At 45.1% G+C, this 10,619-nt stretch overlaps 1 protein-coding gene across 1 annotated transcript in view; it reads right to left on the bottom strand.

Annotated features, from left to right (window-relative positions):
- Positions 1-1,798: 1,798 nt before the first annotated feature.
- Positions 1,799-10,619, bottom strand: part of ADNP2 (ADNP homeobox 2) — a 34,203-nt gene continuing 25,382 nt past the window's right edge. The window contains exon 4 of the mRNA XM_025273662.3: positions 1,799-6,482. Within this exon, the coding sequence (XP_025129447.3) occupies positions 3,240-6,482 (3,243 nt within the window). The 3' untranslated portion in view covers positions 1,799-3,239. The remainder of the gene's footprint in view (positions 6,483-10,619) is intronic.

Here is a 10,619-nt window from a genome sequence, read left to right as displayed (position 1 = left end):
CCAGGATGCCAGTCCAGGGGTGATACAGCAGCCATTTTTGTGGTTACCTGGTGGTAGGTGGATGAGGGTCTTCTGTCCCGTCGGCTTTCAGGACGGGCCTGGCTTCTTCGCTGACTGACTGTGTCCTGTTTGATTGCACTGATGAGGGTGAGGGGGCAGGAGTGGGCAACCCTCTGTGCCAGGTTGTCTCCGCGCTCCTGTGGTGCCGACACAGCCCTGGCACCAGCGCTGTCCTCGGCACAGCGTCCCGCAGCGTGCGCCCTTGCACCGGCCTGTGGCCCACAGCACAGAAGCTGGAGACTCGACTCCCGCCTCTTTGTTGGGGTCTCGCGGCTTGTGGCGCAGTCAGCGCCGCGAGGCCTTGCTGCCCGCTAGAGCTGCGGGAGCCACGCTCTGCCCGTCCGACCTCATTCGCCTTCAGCTTCTTAAAGAAAACATTCAAGGGCCTTAGGATGAGGTGACATCAAAGCCAACCTGTTCCTCAGCTGAGTTACCAAGGCAATCTGACAAAGATTTGCAGAGCTCCATTCGGGAAGCAGCACGCTGACAGGGAGGTGGGAGAGCAGTCACCAAAAGAAAGATCAACCACAGGAGCAGTGGCCAAGGAGCCTGCCCTGTTACCAGGTGGATGAAAGGCTTTCTGGGGCCTCCGGAGTTCTTCTCATTTACTGTTCACTGTAACAAATGAAGTGACGAGGTTCCTGGCTGTTAAAAAATAACACATCCCAAAACCATGGTAACAGAATTCAGAAATTACACTAATATGCTACATTCTAATTTGTCTTTGACCGAATAGACTTAAAATATGTAATTTGGGGGGAAGAGGGAAGGAGAAGGATTTATCACTTGAAGCAAAAACACTGGGGATATTTCCCAAAGCAGTGTCTCCAAATATGTAATAGTTTTAAAGTTCATGCAGAGATTAAAATTTAAATATACACCTTTTTGAAACCATGAAAATAAAAAAAGAATTGTTTTCTTTCCTTCTCAATTTCCAATCTTTTAAATGATAGCATAAAAATCCCCCACCACTAAACTCTTTACTAAAGTTTAGTTTTTAATTTTCAAATATAAACTTAGGGAATTCCCAGTGTTTAAGGGCCCAGACTTCCACTGCCGGGGCAGGGGTTCAGTCCCTGGTTGAGGAACTAAGATCCCACATACTGCACAGCATAGCTAATAATAATAAATTTACTCCCTTTTTACATTTACAAGAACTCCCATATGCTTTTTGAAGATCAGTTTACATCAAATTTTTATCTGTAAGCCTAAAAAAAGTGTTTAAAAACCAGTAACTAGCATATAAAAAGATTCCACATCAAAAGCTGGACTACAGCCAGCAACCAAAATTCCTTCGTCACAGTGGTACTGCTCAGGGCTGTTCCTCTCTGCCGGAGGGACACAGCCTGGAGAAGGTGCAGGGGCCACGGCTGGGAGGGAAGAGGCTGGCAATGCTGCTCTGATCCTGCAATGGACAGGACGGTCAGCCCGACAGACTGACCAGGCCCCAAACACAAACAGAGCCCCGAAGTCTCACAACTGAAGGAGCGCTGGCCAAGCCACACACATGGCAAGCTGAGCCAGTCGGCACAGAGCTCAGCCTGGAGAAAGGCAACTCCCAGCCGCTGTCACACAAAGCAAGGGTCTCCAGCCACAGCTACTTCGTGACCCTGTAATTAGTCAGCCTTTTGGGGGTGTGCTTATTTTCACAACAACAAATATGGTATCTACTTCCATGTTTAAATTGTTTCTGAATCATCATGATGTTTTAACATTTAAAAGAATTAAACAGTTCTACTTGCAGTGGTATAACAAGTTTTAATTCAAAATAGACACTCTGAAAACAATAAGTAAAAAAAAAACTTGAACAAGCTCTTTGAATTTACAACAGAGCACACCAACAATCACACACACACCAGTTTCACGATTGCCTCAAAAAATGTACATTACAGCAATGACATGCAAGAATTATTAAAAATCCACGTGGTAGACTGTCGCATCTTCCAAGCACGCGGCACAGGCGCCTCTGCCGTGCATCACCAGCACTGCGGCTCAAGGTCAAACAGGCTGGTCTCCATAACTGCTTCTGGTGCTTTAAGTTATTTCAGATTTTGTGGAAAAAACGAGGTCTAGTTGGCCGAAGGACAGTAACACACTTGATTCCTTAGCAATAGCCCATCCCAGTAACCTGGACACCAGGCTATGGGAAAGCCCATTTTCCCAGAAAGAATAAATTTACCTCCAGGAAACTGTCAGATTTAATATACCAACTAGGTAGCTCCAGTTCATACATTTCACCTGTTCCCTGAAAACCTGTTTAAATCTCAGTAGCCACACTCAGGGGTCAACATTTTATTCCTGAGTAACACAGACTTTCCCGTTCGCTGGTTTATGAACAGTTAGGTTAGGAGGAGAGCTTGTGTGTGTTTTCAGTGTTTGTTCTAAAGGCACTAAAGATTTATTGTCTTGTCTTTGAATGGAGAAGACATCACCATATCAAAAAGAGGGGAAAAGTCTACAGTAAGAAGTGTTTTGTACCTACAGAATTACTTTATTTGTAAAATAACTCTTGATTTAAATACCAGACTTCAGGTTCAGTATATTTTTAACAAATGAAAACATTTGGTTTTCTGACTTACAATCAAAAACAACTGTTAGGACGTAAACAACTGAAAAAACATAAATCAAAATTATAATCTAATAAGCAAATACCTTACAAGAAGAAATCAGCATAAGTTAATGCAGTGCATCCTTAAGGAACCAGACATGTCACGGAGGCTGCTACTCACTTCTCTAAACATTTACTGTATCGTCTGCTGCTACTTGGGAAGCTGAGGGAGAGCAGTTTTAACTTGCAGTTAATCAAGTGTTCTGAAACAAGCTGAAATTTCCTTAAATGAAAAATAAACATATATAGATTTCAGTTTTTATCATACGATACTGACACTACTGGGAAAACAAGGCGTGCATGAATTATCAAAAGATTTAATTTACATGACAGAGGAAAAAACAAAAAATAATTGTTACAAAATCAAACTGCAGGAAACAAATTTGAAAGAACTATTCACTTCTTTATACAGAAGTCTTTCTGAGCACCTGAAAGAAATCTAAAGAGCAGCATAAAGACCACTGAAATTGATTAGTTCAACATACAGTGAAGAAAATAACATTTTTTAAAATCTCAATTGAAAAAACTACTAATTATCTAATACCTTAGATTTCCTAACTTTTTTTTTTTTTTACAAGTTTTGTGGTTCATGCTCAAAGTTCAATCTGTGTTTAACATTTTTAAGTTCACACATGTCAAAGCCTAAAAGTACAGAAGGCTTGTGATTTTTTATTGCTTTCATGCAAATATACCTTCTTTTTCCAAAAAATGAAGCCACGTCAATTTTCCACACCCATAAGAGTGAGGATAACAATTCTATTTCCTTTTTACTGGGATATGGTCTCTTGTGGAAATAATCCCTAAGAAACTGCTTTTTGTCTTCGTAAGAACGGTCTTCGTACTTTTTAGGATTTAATGCTAAAATCTGAAGAGCGTCGTCACTAACAGGCGGTCCCTCCGTCCTGCCCTCACTCCGCTGCCGTTTAACAGGTGCAGCGCTCGCTGCCTTTTCTGGGGCCGGGTCTGTGTCCGTGTCTATGATGAGGGGCCGCTCCGCGCCATCCCTCTGGTCTTCGGCCCCCGAGTGGCCATCGGGCAGCTTTCTCTTCACTGAGAAGCTGGTGTCGTGGATCACCTCGCCATTGACTAAAAGCAGCTCGCTGTTCTCCAGGAGGCCGGGCTGGCCCTGAAGGTCGGGGCTGCTGTCCTTGGGGGCGCTGCGGCAGCGCAGCAGGTGGATGGCAATGGCTGCCAGCGTCATGTTGCCGGTGTAGACCCCGCAGCAGTGGATACACTTGAAAGCCGGAGACTTCAGAATCGTGTGGACTGTGGGCGTGATGTGGTGCCTCTCCTTCAGATGCAGCTCATATGCCTCCGTTGTCACAAAGGTGCCAAAGCAAAAGGGGCAGGTCAACACCTGCTTGCCGGGCCTCCCAGACGCACCCTCAGCCTGGGGCCTCACCTTGATGTACACGGGCACCAGCGACTTGGAGTGTATCCCCGCCAGGATGGCCAGGTAGACCTCCCGCTCGCCCAGCTCCTCCCTGGGCAATATGGTAATAAAGTCAAGGTGGGGAAACAGCAGGTTGCCGTTGGCGTCGATATCCAGTTGAAAACCTTTGTTACTGTAATCCATGGGCAGCTTCTTCTTCCCCAGGTGCATGGTCCGACTGTGCTCTGAGAGGCCTCTGATATCGTGGAAGGTGCACGGGCAGAACAAGCACCCCAGCCCGTGCATCAGTAAGTGATGGATAAGCTCCTCCTCCGAAACTAAGCACTTACAAGACAGACAGCGCACTGTCTTCTCTCTCATCCACTTTAAAAACGGCGCACATGCTGCCAGTTTCTCTGGCTCCAGTTTGTCGGCAGCTTTGGATTCACTGTGCTTATGCGCCACTTCCATATGGACCTGGTACACATTGGAAGGGAAGAGCTCATTGCAAACGGGACAGGTTTTCCATTGCTTGGCCTGTTTGAGCACCTGATTCGCCTCTGCCACAGACGAAGAGGCCTGAACAAACATATTCTGAGTGGCATTTACCACCACAGGAGGGGAGGGCATGCCGGCCATGGAACTGGCCATCTGGGCAGCTGTGCCCGACTGCAGGAGCTGGATGGGCATCTGGGGAGGAGCAACGGTGGCGACGCTTCCAGGGGGCACGGGCAGAGTGACAGACACCGGGGCAAGTGTGTACGTGGGAATGCCGTTCACTTGTTTCCCTGTGGGTATGAGTTGTCGGAGAATAGAGCCCGACGTCAGGAAAGTGGTGTTTGGCGAAGCACCGGGTCTAATGGTCTGATTTGCAGGCAGAATGTTGGTATTCACAGACTGATTAAGCTGCAGGACCCCAGGCCTCACTGGCTGGCCCACAGGAAGAACTCCTGACATGACCGGCTGACTGAGCTGAAGAACACCAGAGTTAATGCCCTGGTTCACAGGAAGAACGGCTGACGAGACTGTCTGGTTGGGGGGAAGGAGCCCAGGTGGGACTACCTGGCCAGGCGGGAGCACCCGCAGCGGGACCGTCAGCCCTGTGGGCAGTGCTCCCGAGGGGGCCGTCTGCCCGATGGGGAGCACCCCTGACTGAACCACCTGGCCAGCAGGGAGAACCCCAGAAGTCGCTGTCTGTCCTGAAGGGATGACCCCAGCAGGGGTCACCTGTCCTGCAGGAAGGACCCCTGACGGGACTGTCCGACTCACAGAAATCACCCCTGGCGAGACTGCCTGAAGCACTCCAGGGGTGACAGATGGGTTGACAGGGAGGACCCCAGACCCAACGGGTCTATTCACCGAAAGAACTCCAGGTCCAACTGGCCTGCTTATGGGCCCCACAGGCTGGCTGAGCGGCAAAACCCCTGGGCGGATGGTCTGGTTTATGGGGAGGACACTGGTTCCAACAGACTTATTTACAGGTCCAACCGGCTGACTCAAAGGCAACACAGGAGGGTTCGCTGCCTGATTAAGTGGCACTCCGTGAGAGAGAAAGACAGGCTGAGGCGTTGAGGGTGGCAGAGTGAGGCTGCTCTGGCCCACTGGCAGAGGACTAGAGACCAGAGTCATGTGAGGCTGGGCTACTGTGGGCGGAGAGTGGGTGACACTGCCCACAGCCCCTGCACCCACAGTCGCCGGAGGGGCTGCACCCTGAACCGGCTGCACCACAGTCTGGCTCTGGCCATTCTGCGGCAAGGCAAGGTGGAAGCACGGAGAGGAGGCTGAGATGCCTGGAGCGCTACTATTCGGCGGTATGGCCACGTGTGCAGCTGGTTTGGGAGCAATATGCATCTGCTTCAAAAGGCCAGTCTTCTTAATATGTTCTGAGATCACAGACCTAAGCTTGTTCTCCAAATCCCGGTGTATATCGGATGTCAAAATATGATACATTAAAGCGTCCTGGCTGCTGGAATTCGCGTTGCACTTTTTACAGTAATACCTGTCAGACAGGGGCAACTTCTCTGCACAGAGGGTGTCGTCAGCTCCTGGATGCTCACCCATCTCCTCAGTTCTCAGGCCAAAGTAGGAGTTAATTAAGTAGTGAAAATGTGCTACCAGCACATGCTTCTTCATGCTGTAGTACAGAGTGTTTGAAAAGTTACATTTTAAACATGTAAAACTTATCACATCACTCCTAGATGATTTTGTTTCACCTAAAATATTCACTGTGTAATTCTGGACTTTCCGAGCAGGTGCATGAAACATTCTGAAGTGCCTTCCCACAACTCTGGGTTGAGAGGAAAACACGCAGTTTGGGCAAGGGATCACCAGCTCCTGGTCAATTTCATCTTCATGGTAGCGATGTAAATGATTCTTGAATGAAGTAAGCACTTTTGTGGAGTATTTACAGAGACTACAACAGTATGGTTTTGTTCGATATCTCTGTTAAAAAAAAAAAAAGTCAAGCATAGTTTAATAAAACTACATAGTTTAATAAAAATCAGATGCTGCACAATCTACAGTTAACAAGTAAATGATATTTTTTCTTCTAACTTGCTGGATCTAGGGCTGTGTTGTAAGGAAAAGCAGCTACAGACAACACACATCACAAAACCCTTTTCATTTTCTTCCTAAAACACTTTAAAAATGTAACAACTATTCTCAGCATTTAGGCCATACATACAAACTGCGTTTGGCCTCAAAAACATAGCTACCTGAACCCCGTTTCCAAAGCCAGCCATTAAAATCACAAATCTCATTATTTAATCTTGTACTCTGAATCAACTGCATCAATTGAACTCAATTCTCAGCAACAAAAAATTACTTTCTCCCTTTTTTATTCCACTTTTCTTAGTTCCAAGTTGTTTTTACTCCAAATTCTAAAACTTCTGGAATGTTCTAACTTAACCAAACTTGATAATTGTTAAACCGATCACCCCTTTCATTTCCCAGATTCCAGGAGACAAATGGACAGTGATAACCACTGAAGACAGAGGGGCTGTGGCTCAGTCACTGTGAATAAGCCTGAGGTAAGTTCAAGCCACAGACTGCCACTCTGACAACATGGTATCTCTCTGTAAGGCAAATATGGGGAATTCAACAAGCCCGGGGCATAAGAACAGACATTTGTACAACAGCTGGCCAACTGAGGAGCACAATGTGTTCTAACATCCAGGAAGCCTTGCTGGTCTGACGTGAGAGTAGCATGGCAGGCACCAGATCTCCGAGCTGGAGCACCAGAAAACACTGGGCCTAGTTTCACAAAGCAGGAAGGCCAGGGTGTGGACAGGTTAGACAAGAGGGCAGAGGTCCTCCCACCCTGCAGCTGTTTCCCGCTGATGCAGTGGCCGCTGGCCACCCCCGTCCTTCCCAGGCATGTGCTCGGAGACCACTCACACACACATACATACACATAGAAATTCCCCTCCTGTGGGTTTTGTCACTCTCTCTGCTAGTCACACAGTCTTCCTCTTGGGTCACTGATCAGAGAAAGCACCCAAACACATTCAACAACATGTCACTACTGCCTTTTCAGCAATTAAGAAATCCCAGGTTCTGGCACTTCCAGGAGAATCTATAAAACCTAGGGGACAACCAACTACACATCACATTTTAAAAAATATGTTTCACCAATTCGGACACACTTTTTTCTATTTTAATATCTCTGAAATCTGGAAACACCTTATGCTGTACTTTAGTTTCATTTGTGGTTCATTTAAAATGGAGCATCTTCACGATACTGGATGCTTGGGGCTGGTGCACTGGGACGACCCAGAGGGATGGAATGGGGAGGGAGGAGGGAGGAGGGGTCAGGATGGGGAACACATGTATACCTGTGGCAGATTCATTTTGATATTTGGCAAAACTAATACAATTATGTAAAGTTTAAAAATAAAATAAAATTAAAAAAAATAATAAAAAAAAAATAAAAAATAAATAAATAAAAAAAATAAAATGGAGCATCTTATACTCCAAAAATACTGTATTGAAAAACCAGATACTTAATGAAAATTACACCCAGTTAAAGAGTCAACAGAACTAACAACTTGTTACTATCTGTTAGTACTGAACAGATCTTTGGATCAAGGAAAGATTTCTTAAATAAGACACCATAAATACAATCCATAATAGAAAATACATGCCTCCTGAGAAATCTGTATGCTGATCAAAAAGCAACAGTTAGAACCGGACACGAAACAACAGACTGGTTCAAAATTGGGAAAGGAGTACATCAAGACTGTATATTGTCACCCTCCTTCTTTAACTTCGATGAAGAGTACATCATGAAAAATACCAGGCTGGATGAAGCACAAGCTGGAATCAAGGTTGCCAGGAGAAATATCAATAACCTCAGATATGCAGGTGACACCACCCTAATGGCAGAAAGCAAACAGGAACTAAACAGCCTCTTGATGAAGGTCAAAGAGGAGTGTAAAAGCTGGCTTAAAACTTAACATTCAAAAAACGAAGATCATGGCATCTGGTCCCATCACTTCATGGCAAATAGATGTGGGGAAAAAAGGGAACAGTGACAGACTTTTATTTTCTTGGGCTCCAAAATCACTGCTGACGGTGACTGCAGCCATGAAATTAAAAACACCTGCTCCTTGGAAGAAAATCTACAACAAACCTAGACATCATATTAAAAAGCAGAGACATAACTTTGCCAACAAAGGTCCGTCTAATTAAAGCTATGGTTTTTCCAGTAGCCATGGATGGCTGTGAGAGTTGGACCATAAAGAAGGCTGAGCGTCAAAGAATTGATGCTTTCAACTGTAATGCAGGAGAAGACTGTTCAGAGTCCCCTGGACTGCAAGGAAATCAAACCAGTCAATCCTAAAGGAAATCAACCCTGAATATTCACTAGAAGGATTGATACTGAAGCTGAAGTTCCAAAACTTTGGCCACCTGATGCAAAGAGCCGACTCAATGGAAAAGACCCCGATGCTCGGAAAGATTGAGGGCAGGAGGAGAAGGGGATGACAGAGGATGAGATTGTTGGATGGCATCATCAACTCAATGGACATGAGTTTGAGCAAACTTTGGGAGATAGTGGAAGGACAGGGAAGCCTGGTATGCTGCAGTCCATGGGGTTGCAAAGAGTCCGACATGACTGAGTGACTGAACAACAGTAGAAAAAAATTATAAACAGGATTTTATCAAAGTAAGAAATCTTCTCTTCAAAAGATACTTTAAAAGACAAAAAGACAAACCACAAGCTAGAAAACAATATTTACAAACCACATACCTAATAAAGGACTTGTGTCCATAAAACACACTGTGGACATGTTCAAGTCTCAGTAAGGAAACATATGACCCAATTTTTAGAAAACTGGCAAAACATTTAAGAGTAGAATACTTTAAACTAAAGAGGGCATCCAGATGCCACGGAAACACACGTAAAGATGCTCAACACTGTCAGTCACTAGGGAGATGCAAATTAAAACCAGAGAAGACACCACTACAAGCCTATTAGAATGGAAAATAAGCAGTTAAATCCAAAAGCACAAAAACCCTGACCGAGTCCAGTGAGGACGCAGAGCAGCTGGGACATACACCACTGGTGGGAAAGCAACATGGTACAGCCACTTTGGAAAACAGTCCGAGAGTTTGTTACAGAGATGGACCATATATTGTACAACCCAGCAGTCTCACACCTGGCAATTACCCAAGAGACGTGAAAGCAAATGTTTAGAGAAAAACCTGTATGTCAAAGTTCTAGGAAAGTGATCAATCAGAAATAATTGGAGGGTGAGACCTTGGTTCACTGTAACAGAAAAATAACTAAGGAGAGAAGCAGAAAGAAGTGGAGTCAGGCATCCTGGGCACTGCAGGATGCCTTGTCTCCGAGATCATCCCTGTCTCCCCTTCTGCCTAAAGCCACATCTTCAGGTCCCATAACAGCTGGGCTTCATTTCCAACATAACATGAGCATCTCCATCCCAAACCCAGATATCCAGCATATCTCATTTCTCTGCAGCATGAGCCACATAATCCAGCCGAGTAGCACATTCCTGCTGCAGTGGCCAAAAAACTGTCTTTGTTCAAAAATCCTTTTTCCCAGACACAAATTAAAGAAGGTTCTCTACGAATACAGAGCAAGGTACTAAAACTAGCACGTAACACAGCCTCTACCACGCCAGGTAACAGTGGTTTATTTTTTCTGAATATGGTACCTATTTAACATATTCAATCTCCACTATTTCATATTGTTATTTAACTTTTTGTGCCCATTCACACACAAAAAAACATAAACTCCCTACGGAAAAGAACCTCAACTTTCACCTTTTGCATCAAGCACTCAGAAAGTTGTAGCAGGAATTCAAAAAATGCTTCTTGATGAAGAACATATAATTATACATTATACTGCATATTACATATAATCTTTTAGGAATTCAGATGAGAAAAATCAGATAGGCCTAAGAAAATATTCACGAAGCCAAGGTATTCAAAACAAGGCATATTTGAAAAGCCATGAGCTGTTCTGAGCAGAATAGCCAAATCAGAGGGTTTCAAGGAATCTTGTGTCTGTTGGTACAGAGGGGAATGTCGGGTCAAGGAAGGGAAGAGACACAGAAC

Source organism: Bubalus bubalis, chromosome 22 (genome assembly GCF_019923935.1).
Source record: "Bubalus bubalis isolate 160015118507 breed Murrah chromosome 22, NDDB_SH_1, whole genome shotgun sequence".
In the NCBI taxonomy this organism is placed as follows: Eukaryota; Metazoa; Chordata; class Mammalia; order Artiodactyla; family Bovidae; genus Bubalus; species Bubalus bubalis.
Note: the sequence above shows the minus strand (reverse complement) of the source record. Positions and strands in the feature narration are given on the sequence as shown.